This window comes from Delphinapterus leucas, chromosome 2 (genome assembly GCF_059928025.1).
Source record: "Delphinapterus leucas isolate spDelLeu-1000000601 "Yukka" chromosome 2, BTC_Dleu_Yukka2, whole genome shotgun sequence".
NCBI classification, from domain to species: Eukaryota; Metazoa; Chordata; class Mammalia; order Artiodactyla; family Monodontidae; genus Delphinapterus; species Delphinapterus leucas.
The window spans coordinates 32,878,809-32,895,261 of NC_143130.1; the positions used below are offsets into that span (position 1 = coordinate 32,878,809).

General features: G+C 44.2%; 1 protein-coding gene across 4 annotated transcripts in view; it reads left to right on the forward strand.

Moving 5' to 3' along the window:
* The window catches only part of DIP2C (DIP2 acetate--CoA ligase C (putative)), a 363,448-nt gene that overhangs the window by 332,762 nt on the left and 14,233 nt on the right, over positions 1-16,453 (forward strand). For 3 of the 4 annotated variants that reach the window (XR_016391944.1, XM_022554535.3, XM_022554536.2), the window contains one exon: positions 10,486-10,547. Coding sequence is in view for 3 of the 4 variants with exons in the window: in XM_022554535.3 (XP_022410243.1) it covers positions 10,486-10,547 (62 nt within the window). In the remaining variant the exon portion in view is untranslated. Of the gene's footprint in view, positions 1-9,075; positions 9,106-10,485; positions 10,548-16,453 lie in introns of those variants that run through there. The other variant, XM_089906635.1, reaches the window with a different exon arrangement.

Genomic DNA, 16,453 nt, shown 5'->3' on the forward strand with positions numbered 1-16,453 from the left:
CATTTGAGAAATTCAGCGTGTTTCTTATTAGCCTCAAGCCTCCTGAGGGAAGTAAGTACATAGCAGTCCTGAAATTTCTCTGAAATGAACTCATGTGAATCTTCATCAGGTAAAAACTCACAGCATCATTTGTAAGTTATCATTGAAATGAAATGAAGTGAAATGAAACGAAATGAAACTCAAAAGTTTGCTGCTCTTCAGGCTTCTAGCAGCATTTTCATCTCAAACAGTAGCTCCAGGGCCTGCACCTTCAGAAAAAAGACTTCATGCCCAAAAAGAAAACAAAAAATTCTCTCACAAATGTGTGTCACACCACTCAATTCCAGGCAGCATCTGGCTAGAGCTTCCTACAACTCACAGCAAGCTCGGTCGTTTCGTTTTAAGAGGAGAGAAACTGAGGCTCAGAGAAGTTAAGTGAGCTTTCCTGACAAAGCAGGGAAATAAAAACAGCTGCCGGAAACAGAACTGGCATTGCTACTGACTGTGTCATCTAAACAGAGCAACATGTTAAAGAAGTCTCACACTTTGCAGTTTTGTCAGGTGCCAATTCCATGTTGTGGTTTATTATGCAAGTGAAATAACAGCCTTGTAAACTGTTCACAAAACTGAACTGTATACAGGCAGGATATCCTGCCTTCGGTTTTTGACTGTTTTCCTGGAACATTTTAAATCAGACCCCCTATTTCCCTGTGACCTAAATCAAACAGCTCAGAAGACGTGCATCTGTGTGCTAGATGCTGTTCTTCAGTCTGTTGTCACCAGGGGGTGGGGAGGCGGGGGGCGGCGTGTACTAGGAACAGAGTCAGGGCCACCACAAAGGGACTCCGCAATGCCTGCTTTCATGGGCTGTGACATGAAACCCTAGTTTCTTGTAATAGAGAAAATCATGAAAATTGACAAATACATCATTATCAAGTATGCAAATGAGCAATTAAAAATTTTTACATATGAGGCAATCGCAAAAGTAGAATAACAGAAAACTGAGACAGTCATAATTTCTGTGATGCTGTTGTTTCGGCTTCTATAGCTTAGAAACCGTGTGACTTGTTTACCCATTTATCATTTTAAGGCAGGAATTGACACGTTAATTATTTTGAAATTGTCCTTTTGACATAGTTCAATGGCAAAAGAATGGACTCATAAAATTCAGTGTGGATGACTCTGGTTTTACATGACTCTGATTTCTGCAGAGTATTTTAGACTCTGCAGAAGAAAGAAATTTAGAAGTATGAGCCATTTGTTATACTTAGGAATGACATTTCCCAGAATCTTTAGCTGTAAAAATGATTTTAAAACACTTTTGATTTATTGAACTTATGACAAAAGTGGGCATTAGAAAGATCAAATTATGACTTGTGAGATTGGCTTTAACATAAATTTCCTTAGTTCTGTTAGGAAGTGCCACTTGCTTGTTAACCTGCATCAAAAGAGATGTTGTGCTTCATCCACAATTACTCTTTTCAAAAGTATAAGCTGAAAGGTCTTTGGATGTATTAGATTTAGAAATTTAGTTCTTGGTAACAAAAATTAGCATCCTCCTCACCAGCTGAAGAAGGGAGGGGAAATGAGGTCTTCTGCTTTCCAAAAGAAATCTCAATTTTTGTTTTATTAGGAAAAAACTTCTAAGCCACTTTAAACAGAAACTTTGATCTTCATTATATAGAAAAATAAAGATTAATTTATCTGAGGAAAGCTTTATTATAAATAGCTGTGTGGAATTAAATCAGTATTTACAGTTATGGTCTTAAATCTTGAAACCTTAAGGTCTTAAACCTTAAATCTTGAAACTCACACAATGAAAGAGAAATACAGCCACCCTGATGATGAGAAGTAGAGTCATTGATTGTTAAAAGGAAAAAAAGTGGAAGGCTCAGGTGACATAGATCTTAAGTAATTCTCAAGATAAAATTAATAGTTATAATAAAACTCATTCATTTGAGCCCCCAATTCATTTTCTCCCAACACTGCTTTTAGACGAGGGAAGTGAACATAAGTAAGGTGCCTCTGGGGTTTTCCCATGCTCCAGGGAATTTGTCACATCCACAGAACTTCCACATCCTCTCCTGCTGATGTATGTTGTCCCAGCTAATGAAAATTAACATTTGAGGTCATGGGACCTATATTCTCAATTACCCGTATATCAGTCAGGGTTCTAATTTGTGGGCAGCAGAAACCTTTGGTAACTTAAAAGGAACTTATTAAAATGTCACTGGGTGGTGTCACAGACGCGTCCGCCGCCAAGGGCAAGAACATTTGTGCTTCCTCTTGCTGTGAATAGATGCAGCTACCTGGCAGGCTGGCTTCCAGGAAAGCTGAGCAGGAGAGTGGCAGATGTTTTTAGTTACTACAGAGGGACAGAGGCTTTGTATCCAACCAGGTTCCAAAAGTGGAGGACTTGCCCAAATACAGAAAGAGTTCTGATGCCTGATGACCAAAAAAGGAGCGACCAAAGGCTACGTTCATCCCGTTCTTACCCATCACCCCTCCCCCACAAAACCCCACCACAATGCAGTTTTCACTCTTGCAACCAATACCATACCCTTCCTCTGTCCCGAAGAGACAACTGTGGCCAGGTACAGGGTTTCCAGCTGGTGGCCCTTCCGTCACTGATTCTCTGTAAGCCATAGACTCGATTGTCAAGTTCACCACCACCATCAGATGTCTGATGTGTGCTGGGCACGCGGGCACCGCATGGAATAGAGAATCAGTGCTGGAACTGCCGTAGCCAAGCACGCCTCTCCATCTGAACATTCAGGGGCTTCAGAAATAACCACATGAGGAGTTCGGGGTCCTAGTAGACTGTGATGTTGAACCCACAAGCTTCTCAATCAGATGTGCCCTCTGGTTTGGGTTGTCTCACTATGTTTTCACGTTGGTCTGTGGATCAACGGTCCCCAAGACAAGCCTTTGGGGCACTTTTTCTTGCCAGAGAGTGAAGAGCTGGGCCTGCAGTCTGTGGTCTCTTCTCAGGGACCTTCAGCTCTGTAGCTCAAGGCAGAAACAGATACTGTTTAAATGAATGGGTGAGGCTGTGTTCCTGGAAAACTTTGCAAAAACAGGGGTTTGCTGACCCCTGTGAAAGAGGTTTAATTACCATTTTGCCAAGGTATGGCATGGACATCTGCAGAGTCCAGCCTGGCAGATGAGCTGGATTTTCTCTGCCCTTTGCCTTTTACCAAACCAACGAATCAATTTCAGATCCCTGTTTCCCTGACAACCACTCCTGATACCAGTTTATAAATCAATCAATGTGCTTAATACTAACCACAATTTTAGCAAAAAATACATTCATTAAAAAGGATTCTGGACTTCCCTTTTTTTCCCTTAGATACTGAATATATCCATAGTTCCCTGCTGGACTTCCATTTTTGATTAGGATGTATAAGTCACAAGAGACTGTTGTTCCAGCCCTAACTATTGAAACCATCTGGTTAATACACAAAATCATAGCTTTTAAAATTCAGCAGAGAGCCAAGATTCAGAGAAATCTAAATGAACTAAATCTTTCAGAGAGAAGAGACCTACAATTGTTTTCACCCCTTACAGGGGAGCAGGAACCAGCCAAACTTTTTTGAGAATGTTAACAGCAGTAAATAGCTTGGCAAGAGGGTGAGAATCCCAGGGACCCCCAGCCCAGTCATTCTGCATACCCCCCACCAACTCCCCACAGACCTCACCTACTCCAGAGGGCAGTATGCAAAAGCCAGGAACAGAGCAGGAGCTGAGAGAATCCAGCTGCAGTTCTGTGGGCCTCTGGTGAGCCAAAACAACAGGTCTCTGAAGTCTGAGGAGGGGCCCTGGAAGTGAAAAAATTTCCTCAGTGAGTGGAAAGCAGAGGTCCTGAGGGCTGGAAGGAGAGCAGAAAAGCTGAGAGCCCCTCTCTGGAGAGCCTCAGATCATCTGGTGTACCACCCTTGCACTCCAAAGACGGAGGTGGGACAGGGAGGCCAAGCACATCTCTCTCAGGCCTCCAGGGCCTTCCCCAAGTGCAGATCTTGCCTTCCAAAGGCTAGGGGTTGGGCAGCAGAATGGAGAGGAAAGAGAAGCAGCCAGTCGTGCAAAAAGCTGGCAGCCAAGCTGTGAAGCAGAAAGAGATCTCCCACAGTTTGGAAAGCAAGTCTCTAAGCTATAAAGCATAAAGAGGTATCCAGAATCTTACTAGTGCTCAGATCCAAAGTCCTGATCATGCTCACAGGTATGGGAAGCCAGCATGAATGAAATCTAACATTGCCACAAATCCCAGACCAAGCTCACTCAGACACACAAACTAGTGGGCTGACAGGAGAGAGTGTGCCCTTTTCTGGGGGTAAATGTTTTTACTTCAGTCTCCACTGTGCTTTTAAACACAGTGTTTGCTTTACAATCAAAATCAAAAAGACGTGCAACGAAGAAAGAAAATAGGATACATGGCCATGAAAGGACACGGTCAATGGAGTCAGTAGAATAGACATGTTGGATTTATCAGAGACTTTAAAATAGCTATGATATGTTAAAGAATCTAGTTGGAAAGGTATACACCTTGCATGGAGAGATGAGGAATATCACAGAAAGATAGAAACCACAAAAAAGAGCCAAATGGAAATGCTAGAAATGAAAACTACAGTCTTAAAAATTCCTCATGGTTTAATAGCAGACTGAATGCAGCAGGGAAAGGGTCAGTGAGTGAACTTGAAATCCAGTCAATAGAAATTATCCAGACTGAAACACAAGAGGAACAGGAATGAAAATAAAATGGGATAGCCTCTGAGATCTGTGGAACAGCAGGTTGTCTAACATGCATGTAATAGGAGTCCCAGAAGGAGGGGGTGAGAGAAAATGGGACAGAAGAACAATTTAAAGACCCAGCGGCCAAAACTGATGAGAGATATCAACACACAGATTCAAGAATCTCAGTGAACGCCAAGCACAGTAGCTTAAAAAAACATCGTCACCAAAGTGCTGAAAGCCAACAGCAGAGACATTCTTAAAGCAGCTGCAAAATAAAGATGTATTATGTAAGGGGGACAATAATAAAAATGATGCTGAACTCTCATCAGATACAGGGGAAGCCGGAACACAGTGGGATGAGTGACCGGCAAGGTCAAATTTACAGTGTTTGGCATCCTATAAAAAATTACCAGGCAGGGACTTCCCTGGCGGTCCAGTGGTTAAGACTCTGCACTTCCACAGCAGGGGGCATGGCTTCGATCCCTGGTCGGTGAACTAATATCCCATATGCCACACAGTGCAACCAAAAAATATATATATTACCAGGCATACCAAGAAGCAGGTACAGATCCACAATGAGGAGAAATATTAGTCAATCAAAACTGAACCATACTGACACAGATGTTGAATTTGTAGACAAGGACACTAAAAGTTATTTTAACTGTATTCCACATATTCAGAAAGTTAAGAAAAGACATGGAAAGTTTAAAAAAAATACTCAAATTGAACTTCTAGAAATGTAAACTATAATATGTGAGATGAAAAATACACTGGATGGAATCAATGGCAGAAGAAAAGATTAGTGAACTTGAACAGATAGAAACTTTCCAAACTGAAGCATGAAAAAAGTATTTTTTAATGGAAAGTCCATCAGTGAAATCGGGGGAAACTTCAAGGGACTTAGTATACATATAATCGGAGTTCCCATGAAAGAGGAAAAAGAAGAGTACGGTCTAGAAAAAAATACATGAAGAAATATATCAAATTTGATGGAACTATAAACCCACAGATCCCACTGCTCTAATGTAACATGAAGGAAACTCCTTAACTAAATTGCCCAAAACCAATGATACAGGGAAAAGCAGATGAAAAAAATCAAGTTACAGAGGAACAGTGATGCGAATGACATCAGACTTGTCATCAGAAATGTAAGCAAAGAGACAGTGGGAAACAGCTTTTAAATACTAAAAGAAAAATACTGTCAACCTAGAATTTCATAGTAGTCAATGGAAATATCTTTCAAGAGCAAACTTGAAATAAAAACTTTTTAGCCATACAAAAGCTGAGAATCAACTACTAGCAGGCCCACAGAGCAAGAAATATTAAAGGAAATCCTTTAGGCAGAAGGGAAATGATACCAGTTTGAAATCTGGGTCTATACAAAAGAATGAATAATGCTGGAAATGGCAAGTGCATAGGTAAACACATAAGATTTTTTTCTTAGTAAGTCTCTTTAGAAGGTAATTGACTGCCTTTACAAAACGTGTAATATACTGTAGGGTTTATATCATCTATAAAAGTCAACTGATGACAGCAACTGCCCAGAGTTTGGGAGGGAAAAATGGAAGTATACTACCATAAGGTTCTTCCAACATGTGAACTGGTGTAATATCGCTTGAAGGTAGACTGGAAAATTAAAGATGTATGCTATAAGCCATAAAGTAACCACTAAAATTAGAAAAACAAAGAGTTGTAGCTAATAAGCCAACAGAGGAGAGAGAGTGGATCTATAAAAGAAGGCAGAGAAAAGGCGGGGGGATAGATGGGATGAATTATAAACAACAAAAAATAGATTTAAACATAATCACATCAATAATAAATATAAATCCTCTACCACTTCATTTAAGATGCAGAGATCATGAGGTTGGAGTTTTAAAAAGCAAGACCCAGTTATATATAGCCTAAAACAAACATGGTTTAAAAATAAAGACACAAATAGATTAAAGGTATAAGCATGGAAAAGTTGCACCATACTAGTGCTTATCAAAAGAAAGCTGAAATCTCAGTTAAAATAGTGAAAACATCATTATTAATACACAGATCTGCTAGGAGGACCAAAGAATGTGCCTTGGGGTCATGCAGGCAGAAACACTGCTTAAAGTTCAGGGGGGAAGAGCCCACTGATGAGCCACTTTGCTGTGCCCATACCCTGCTGGAATCCAGTCCTGCAGAGCTGCCCCCTGTGCCCCCAGTTATGGGAAACTCCCTCAACTCCTCAAACACCAGCACAGTAGATATGCCCAGTATCAGTACTCTGGAACTGTGTCTTTATATCACGTTTCTGCTTAGAATTTGCTACTTAGGCTTAAGGAGTTATGTGCTAATACTAGATTGTACTGATGCTATAGTATGTGAGTTGCTGGATAGAAAAGTACCACTCAGCCGAGGTGTTCAGATAAGTACTGTGTTGAATTGGCTGTGCTGTGTTTGGGATGTGAGTCTGTATATCTACAGCTGAGATTTAAATATAACTCATTTGTTCAATAAGTGCTTAATACCTAACTGATACACTTTTATGACAATAAGAAATGATTTTTACTGTACGTCCATATGTAACTTTTTATTATACAACTGAACATTAAAGTTAATCCTCTTTTCTGATTAATATAACTTGCAATTTCAAACATGTTTCGACTTCATTTCTGATAAACTTTGGTTGGAATAGATAGCTTTGCTTTCTTGCTGGTCCCTTCTGGAAGTATTCCGTTATCTTTAAATACTTAGGAGCATACTCCTTAGTTAAAGGAACTCCAGCTTGCATTCTTTGGCAAAGTAAAGATTTTGTTAAATATGCACTCCCTACTATTTATCTTGAAATCTCAGAGTTTTCTACCTTAGGGTTTTTGAAACTTGGAAACACCTGTACATTAACTCTTTGTTCACGTCTCCCTCATTAGTCAGTAGACTGATTTTGCTCCAGATGTTATCTCCTCCACGCATTTACAAGATAGGAAACTTGTTCCCAGTCATGTGTATTTTTCTTCTGAGATACTACTTTGAGTCATTATTTTTAAAAATTGTGTTAGAATAATTTAGAGAGAGAACATGGACTTAGTTTTGTTCCAATTAATGTTTGGGATTCAAAGAATCATGAGAGAAATTATTTAAATTATTGCATTCAGCTTGAAGAGACCCAGTGAAAGTCGTGTGTGCCTTCCAGGTGCACACACCTTTCCTGGCCCTCTTCTCTTTCCTGGAGTCCTGCCTCAGTTTTCTAAAAATAGAGATGCTGAGAGAAAGCAGTAGCCATGGTTACCACAGTGAAGGAAGTCTCAGAGAGAAGGATGGAATCGTAATTTTTATATCTGGAACCATTGCTTTTTTTTTTTTTTTTAAATAGACTTGCCTCCAAGTTGCGTGATGATAGTTTTTCAGTCTGGCCTTGTTTATTCACAAATTGCAGCCTCAGGAAACCTAGTGAAGAGCTCCTTCTTTGTTGCTGCTGCTGTTGTCTCTGGAGCCCACCTAGTGACTGTGATGACGGGGTCAGGACCGCACCCAAGGGAGAACTTGGCCCTGTTCTAGTTTTCTAGGCGTGTTTGGGAAAGACACCGGGTCAGCCAGGGAATACACAACATCAGAGAAGTTTGCCCACGTTGCTTTCTGGAGTCTTTCCCCCGTGGGTATAGATGCTTTAACAGGGGTAGAGGTGGGCACCAAAACCGTGGAAGACAAGAGAGAAATGAAGGCAGCGTCTCTGAGGACAGAGCTGAGGGTGAAGCAGGGTGCTCACTGGGGGGTCCCTCCCCGCACCGCTGAGCTAGACCACCTAGGAGCCCAAGGTTTGATTCACGCTTCACTCGTACTGTGACCTCTTTTCTTGTCCTAATCGTGTAGGTGAGTAGGGCTAGACACCCTGATTTTAGATCCACAAACTTCCAGGCTCCCCTTCATTGTTGTAGTAAGAAACTTGAAACTATTTCAATGAGGAACACTTGACAGATTTGGCCAATAAAATTCATACTCCCCACTTTCTCAGAAAAGAAAAGAAACTAGAGAAAGGTACCATAAAATCAAAACCCACTGACCATATGTATTAAAAGCAATTACTCAGGTCCACCTTCCTGTGGCTAGTCATCTGTTACTCTCCTCTGTTGCTCTGTGGATATGTGGACATCTTTTTAGATTTTTTTTTAACCTTTAATGGTACAGTGATTGATGTTAACGACTTCCATATTTGACATTGTTTTTGATCTTCTTTTTACTTTGTTCCCTGCTTTTTGCATTTTCCTCCCCACCCCTCTCTCTTCTTCATCCCACTTTTATTGTTGGGTTGTTTGTTTATGTGTCTGTGTGTGTCCTGGATTTTCGGTGTCTGTTGGTCTGGTGTCCTCACCTCTCCTCTGCTCCCACCTCCTGCTGCTGTAGCCCCACCGGCTGTGGAAGCTGGCTGAGAAGGTAGGGATTTCCCGCTCATCCACACCAGTGCCTGCTAACCACCACCGTCTCGTCAGCTCCCAGCAGTGGGCAGACTAGGAGTTGAGTGCAGAGATGGGCTGGGCTTCTAGACCCGTGGTCAGGAGGGCTGACGGCCAGCGCGGTGTCACTTCTCAGATCTTGTCAGACGTCTCGCGTTTGTGACAAACGCTGTGCCTCCATTTATACCATCAGTTTGGGGTCATCTCCGTTTTATTTCATTTTCCACTTCTAGTGACCTGTTTTCTGATTTGTTTTTAATTGGCCTCTTATGGTTATGTGCTTTGCATTACTCAGACCACAAACCGCTTCTCCACTCAGCGCTGGTCTGTAACACAGCTCCCCCAAGCAGTCACAGATCAGCGAGGGCGCCATGGCCACACGGCAGTGCAGCTCCTCCTCCAGGCTGATTGCATGTGCTTTCTCTGTGGGGAGGATTATCGGGGGGTCCAGTATGGTACAACAAAGGTGTCTTTATTTTTATCTTTTTCTTATATTTAAACGTGCCTTTGGTATAAGATTAAGATTCTCTCGTGAAGAATTTTAGTGTAGTTCTTCAAATAAATTCTGAGAGGCTCCCTTATTTTTTGGCAGATTTTTCTTAGGTTCTGTCTTTTTCTACCCAAGGTATTGCATTACTTTCCCAAGAAATGTATGTAGGATTTTGGTTTGTAATGTAGCTTTAATGCCATTGCTCTTACATGAGCAGAGATCACTGTTCAGAAGTCAACTCAGCATATATTTTGAAGAGATTTATGATGCCAAAATAAGGTTTCTGGGCCCTGTGTTAAATGAATAGTTCAGAACACAGGGTGCTGCCCAGATGACCAGTGGTAAACACACAACCACCCTGACTTATGTCTTGGGCAGAAATGGCCTCCCACATTGGAGGAAAACCAAGGCACAATTAGAACTAGAAGGAACAAGGTCATTATCTTTTATCTCTTCTTCCTTCATCTGTCAGCTCATGTCACGTGTTCTGCTTCAGTATCTTGAGCCCTAAAAATACACCTTCTGGGATGCATGTGGTGAAAATCTCTCAGCAAATGATGCTTCACATCCTCAGTGACCTGCTTTTGCCAAAATGCTGCCTCTGTAGTTTCAGCCTTCTTTTATTTGGCAAGATGCCCCTTTTCTTTCTAATTTTCATAAATGTGATTGACAGTCAAGCTGTGTGAAAGTCCAGTATTATCTTAATAAGATGTTCCTTTCGGAGTTGGGTTATCAGTTGAGAGGTGTGGTTTTAGTGCTTTTGGGTTTTGTTCAGACTTTGCCATAGAAATGCTCCCTAGCCAGTAGGAAGCACAGACCCAGCTCCTCCAAAGCAAACTCGTGTTAACCTCACTGTGTCCTTGCTTGCAGGGGACCTCGGGGCCCGATCCGACCACCGTCTACGTGGACATGAGAGCTCTGAGACACGACAGGTATTGTGATTTTTGTCTTCTTGGTGCCTGGCGTGCAGGGCTCCTTCTAGAAGGAGTACAGAATCATCTGCCCAAACACGGTGGTTCACTGAGCGCGCTCTCACAGCTCTCCACGTTTACTGCGTGAGGCACCCAGTGAGCAACGAAGTTCTTGTGTTCAGACGCAAATGACAACGGTTGGCCCAGAGCCGTTGCAACCAGAGTTGCTTTTTCTCACAGTCTGCCCAGAAGACTTGGTCCTTTACTTGAACACTCTAGTCAGGCACCATTTTGCACCTGATAAAATGTCAACACTGCCCACGTTTCTTTACATGAATTGAAAATTTGTGTCAAGGCATTTCCGTGAAAAACTAAAATATAAGTCAGGTGACCTTTCTGTGCAGCTTCCTAAGCAACCTTGAGCAAGAACGAAAGGGGGTGTTGCTGGTGAGTGCTTGTGAGTTCACCTTGAGGGAGGGAAGGTGGAGACAAGATGAGGAATCTTTAGCAGAACTTCTGCTCCCAAAGGGGTCCCTCCTGACATGCATGAGGGGGAAGAGAGAATTCTATCATTTTCCTATAGACTTCCCCATTGATTAGGTCATTTCTTTGGGGGTAGTTGTGGAGATGTCCATTCATTGATGCTTCTATGACGTGTTAATAGTAAGCGTGAACTCTAGTAGAAGGTGTCCTTTTGTAAATTACTAGAGGTGCTTGTGGACGCGTTGTGAGGGCCAGATACTGTGCTGCTATCTGCATGTCCTCACGTGGTGCCTACTGACGTGTGCATTGTGCTCACAACACCTGGGAGAGCAGAGTGAAAGTTGTGGGTGGGAAACCAGGAGCCCCCAGCCTGGCCTGGCTGAGCGTGTTCTTCCATGATACTGAGTCCTGTGTGTGAGTGAATGTGTCAGGGGCAGAGCTGCAGGGGCTGAGAAGGGGCCAGGTGTGCCATGCAGGCTCAGGTATCCTGGGGAATGCCAGCCCCCACTCACAGCAGGGGTTCCCAGCCGGGTGCTTGTACCCCCAGCGGACGAGTTGCCATGTTGCCATGTCTGATTAGCATAATCTGGGGAGTGTTACTGCTGGTATGTGGGGGGCGCGGAGGCCAGGGATGCAGCCAAACATCCTACAGTGCGCAAGACAGACTCCTGCCACACAGCAAATGAACAGCATGGCAGCAGTGCCGAGACTAAGAAACGCTGCATTCACCTAAACACATCACACTTAGAGGTGCTTCCCGGCCCTTGTACCCCTCATTTTAGACCGGGCTATTCACAGGGAATCACAGGATACAGCCCATCTGGTGGCAGAGAGAACCACTGGCCCACCAAGAGCATACCGGCCCACTAGAGCAGAGCTCCATCCAGAGCATTTTCAAAATGCAGACACTTAGCTCTGAAGAGATTAAGTAACAGTGTTTCAGGGGCATAAATTCCAAATACAACTTCTGGGCTTTAAAAAGAAATCTACTTTACTCCCTATAAAAATCATTTGAAAAAAACTTCATAACTTCAGAAGGTGAAAAACAGCTCATCAAAGAATCACCGTTAGAGTAATATTTATGCAGTTCTGTCTGTGACCTGACCCTCAAAACACATGAAGATCAAATTTGTAAGACCATTTAGGTAAAAACTGCTGATCTCTGGGGCCTAAGAGGGTAGGTTACAGTCTCAGACGGACTTACTCACAAGAATAGTAATCAGGAAAGGACAGTTGGCCCCATTGTGTGTTACAAATCTCCTGGAGTACCAGGGATGGTTGGGACTGGGGTTCAGGGAGTTTTCTTTCCTGGAAAAGGAAAGAAATCTAGAAACTCCTTTCTGACAGCTTTGTGACCTACCTTCTTAACTATCTTCAGAGTGACATCTTCCTATTGAGAAAAGTTGTGATTTAGGAAAAGTGAAATTGGAACCCGTACAATGTATCATGGTAAAGTAATAAAAGTCCAGTATCAGATTGATTTCACTGTTCTAGAAAGAGCCAGGAGACCTGAGTCATAGTAGGAGTTTCTTTTCCTAATCTTTTGACCTTGGGAAGTCTGTATCCTTTTAAATGACACTTCTGTTCTAATCTGTAAAATAATCTCTTATACATACATTTCCTGACTTGGTCATTCAAAACAGAAGTAAAAGTGCTTTGTGAACTGGAAATTGCTATGCAGTCATACGTTAGTGACACTGTCAGGAATGTCATCGACCTTTACAATTAAGGGTAACATTGCTCAGTGTCAGAGGGATCCCACACCCGCCCTGTCCAGGCCTCATGAGAAAGCCTCAGAGTCGTACCCGCCTCTGTCCCTGTAGCGCTCTCCAGGCTCGCATTTCACATTCTCAGCTCTGTCCTGTGTCAGAGGACAGGCATGGCTGGGAGCTGAGGGGCTGTCAGACACCAGAAACACATGCACTGGACTTGTCCCTTCCTCGTCTTCGTCAGGGTTTGACTTAAGAAGCCAAAGCAAAGTCCTGCCCTTGAACATGGTTTTCTGCTGGTTTCTGTCCCTGGAGGCACCCTCTCGCAGTCACAGCAGGGAGCCTTGCTCCCTGGGCTGGCTTGGTGCTGCCACACGCCCGGGCTCATCGCCGCTCTCTCCTGCTGGGCCCCTTCTTCTGAAGGGGGCAGAAACCCAAATAGGTGTCTTACGTTAAGGAATAATTACCGTGTCCCTTCCTGGAAGGCTCTGTCCTCCCCCTGCTGCCCAGGGACATGGGAGACTCGGCCCAGGGCCACCCCGGACGCAGGAACGCCGTGCACACTTTGTCCTGGCCGCCCAGTGCATGCCGCTGGGCCCTGTCAGCTCCTCTTGCTGTGTGTCTGGGCTGGCCGCTGGGCAGTCCGGCACCCCCGTCCTCTTGAACCTGCTCTGTTAGGACATGCCCACGCTGGGCTCTTGTCCGTGGTTCTGAAGTGACCGGCTCCTGACAGCAGCTGTGGCACTGCCAGCCCTCCTGTGGAGAAGGTGCTGTGGTTTCCTGATTGTGGCGCATCTCCAGAGCCACTGGGTTACGGTGTGTGGGCAGGCGCAGTCCCCGGAGGAGAGAGCCTCCCCTCCCCGTGGTGCCAGCCTGGGAAGGTCTCCTACTGAGTTTCCTGTATTTCTGTGAGTCACTCGCCCTCCTGTGTGTGCTGCCTGTGTGTGTGTAGCTCCCAGCTCTTACAAAAGACACATCTCTGTCTCCTCCTATAAGGGGTGGTTTTCTCTTTGCTCTGTGGATATCTTCAAGTGGGGGAACGGCCACCCATGTGGCATTTGCTGGCAGGACAGGACCACCCCTGAGTGGTTCCAGCACCCCCTTCCTGCTTGCCTGTGAATTGCTGACAGAGAGCACCGTTTCATACTGACCAGAGAAGAAATTCTTTGTTCTGTCCTTACGTTTGCCCTCCGTGCTTGCCCGGGTCCCTGCCACCACTCAGTAGCCCAGCCAGGAGGCCGCAAGGAAGTTCTTAGCGGTAGGGTTTCCCGCATTTCAGCTGAGATCCTCAGGTGACATCCCATCTGCCTGCCTTCCTCAGAGGCTTCAGCTCAGCAGGGAGGGTCAGGAGACAAGATAAACTCCTAAACTCCGAGCAGGGGAGGCCTGCTGGCCAGAGAGGCAGAGGCCGGCCAGTGTGTGTGGCCAGCAGTCCCACTGCTGAAGGAGGACCGGGCCATGGACTCCACTCTGCATGTTGGCGGGAACCTTGGGGTCTGAGAGCAGGAGAGGCACAATGTCTGGGCTCGAGTCGCAGGCCAGGGCACTTGCTCCCGCTCTTGGCTCAAGTGGCCTGGTTCCATTCATGACACCAGGTGCCCCGCTCAGAAGTCATCCCTGTCATAGTGCCACGGCCAGAGCTACCTGAGTGGTGGCTGTGAGTGGACAAACAGCAGAGCGTAGCTTATCCAGAACAGCCCTCATTTTTGGCAAAGGTTTTGCTCCCTTCCCTTGCCTGATGGTCTGGCCTTTGTAGGACACCCAGCCTACTCGCTGGCCAGCTGCCCCGCCCATAGCAGCAGCCAGACTAGGTGGGCTGAGCCAGCCGCTACCTCGGCCCCTTTCTCTTTCATTCTTTCCCTCTTTCCTCACCCCTGCTTCTGCCCACTCATAATCTTCCCAGCCAATTGGGTCTCTTTCTTTATTGCTTTCTCCATCTGTAGCCAGTTGCCAATATCCACACTCCACAGTCGGCCAGCCAGCACTTGGACACAGGCTTCTTCACTTAACCTAACTACTTAAATTGGCCTAATTTAGTTCAGTGTAACGGGCTGCAGCCTCTTGACCCAGCAGGCTATAAAAAGTTATCATTCCCAGCACTGATATTTCCTGCAAGCATCGCATCTGTCTGAAAGCTGCTGCAGGTGAAGTTCCATAGATTCTTAGTGCTCTAATGGTAATTTTTAATTATAACCCACCCTAAATTAGCATAATGCTACCGGGGTCCTAGAAGAGTTTTAGTCCCTTTTAATTCTGTCTTAATGCAGCCAGTAGTTTATTTTTGAAGGATGGCATCATTAAGCCTATTGGCATACAGGCAGACCTCAGAGATTCTGTGGGTTTTATTCCAGACCACCTCAGTAAAGGGAATATCACAATAAAGCAAGTCGCACGAATTTTTTGGTTTCCCAGTGCATATAAAAGTTATGTTTACACTATACTGTAGTCGATTAAGTGTGCAATAGCATTATGTCTGAAAAGAACAAAGTGTACATACCTTAATTTTAAAATATTTTGTTGCTAAAAAATGCTCACCGTCATCTGAGCCTTCAGTGGGTTATAATCTTTTTGCTGGTGGAGGGTCTCCCCTCAGTGTGGCTGGCTGCTGACTGACCAGGGTGGTCTTTACTGAAGGTTGGGGCGGCTGTGGCAGTTTCTTAAAATAGGACAGCCAGGAAGTTCACCACATTAACTGACTCTTCAGGAAGGATTTCTCTGTAACACGCAATGCTGATGACAGCATTTTACCCACAGCGGAACTTCTTTCAAAACTTGGATCAATCTTCTCCAACCCTGCCCCTGTTTTATCTACTAAGTTTATGCCATATTCTAAATCCTTTGTTGTCATTCCAACAATCTTCACAGAACCTTCCCCAGGATAGATTCCATCTCAAGAAACCACTTTCTTTGCTCATCCATAAAGTAACTCTTCATCTGTCCAAGTTTTCTCATGAGATTGCAGAAATTCAGTCACATCTCAGGCTCCACTTCTAATTCTAGTTCTTTTGCTGTTTCTACCACATCTGCAGTTACTTCTTCCGCTGAAGTCTTGAACCCCTCAAAGTCGTCCGGGAGGGTTGAAATCAACTTCTTCTGAACTCCTGTTAATGTTGATATTTTGACCTCTTCCCATGAATCACGAATATTCTTAATGGCATCTAGAATAGTAAATCCTTTCCAGAAGGTTTTCAATTCCCTTTGCCCAGATCCATCAGGGAGATCACTATCTATGGCAGCTAAGCAGCCTTATAAAATGTATTTCTTAAATAATAAGAATTAAAAGTCAAAATTAGTACTTGATCCAGGGACTGTAGAATGGATATCGTGTTAGCAGACGTGAAAACAACCTGTATCTCATTGTCCATTTCCATCAGAGGCCTTGGGTGACCAGAAGCATTGTCACTGAGCAGTAGTGTTCTGAAAGGAATTTTTTTTCCTGAGCACATCTCAACAGTGGGCTTAAAATATTCAGTAAACCATGTTGTAACCAGATGTGCTGTCATCCAGGCTTTGTTGTTCCATTTACAGAGCACAGGCAGAGTAGATGTAGCATAGTTCTTACAGGCCTTAGGATTTTCAGAATGGTAGATGACCGTTGGCTCAACTTCAAGTCACCAGGTGTTGTAGCCCCTAACAAGAGTCAATCCTGTCCTTTGAAGCTTTGAAGCCAGGCATTGGCCTCTCCTCTCTTGCTATGAAAGTCCCAGATGGCATCTTCTTCCAATAGAAGGCTGT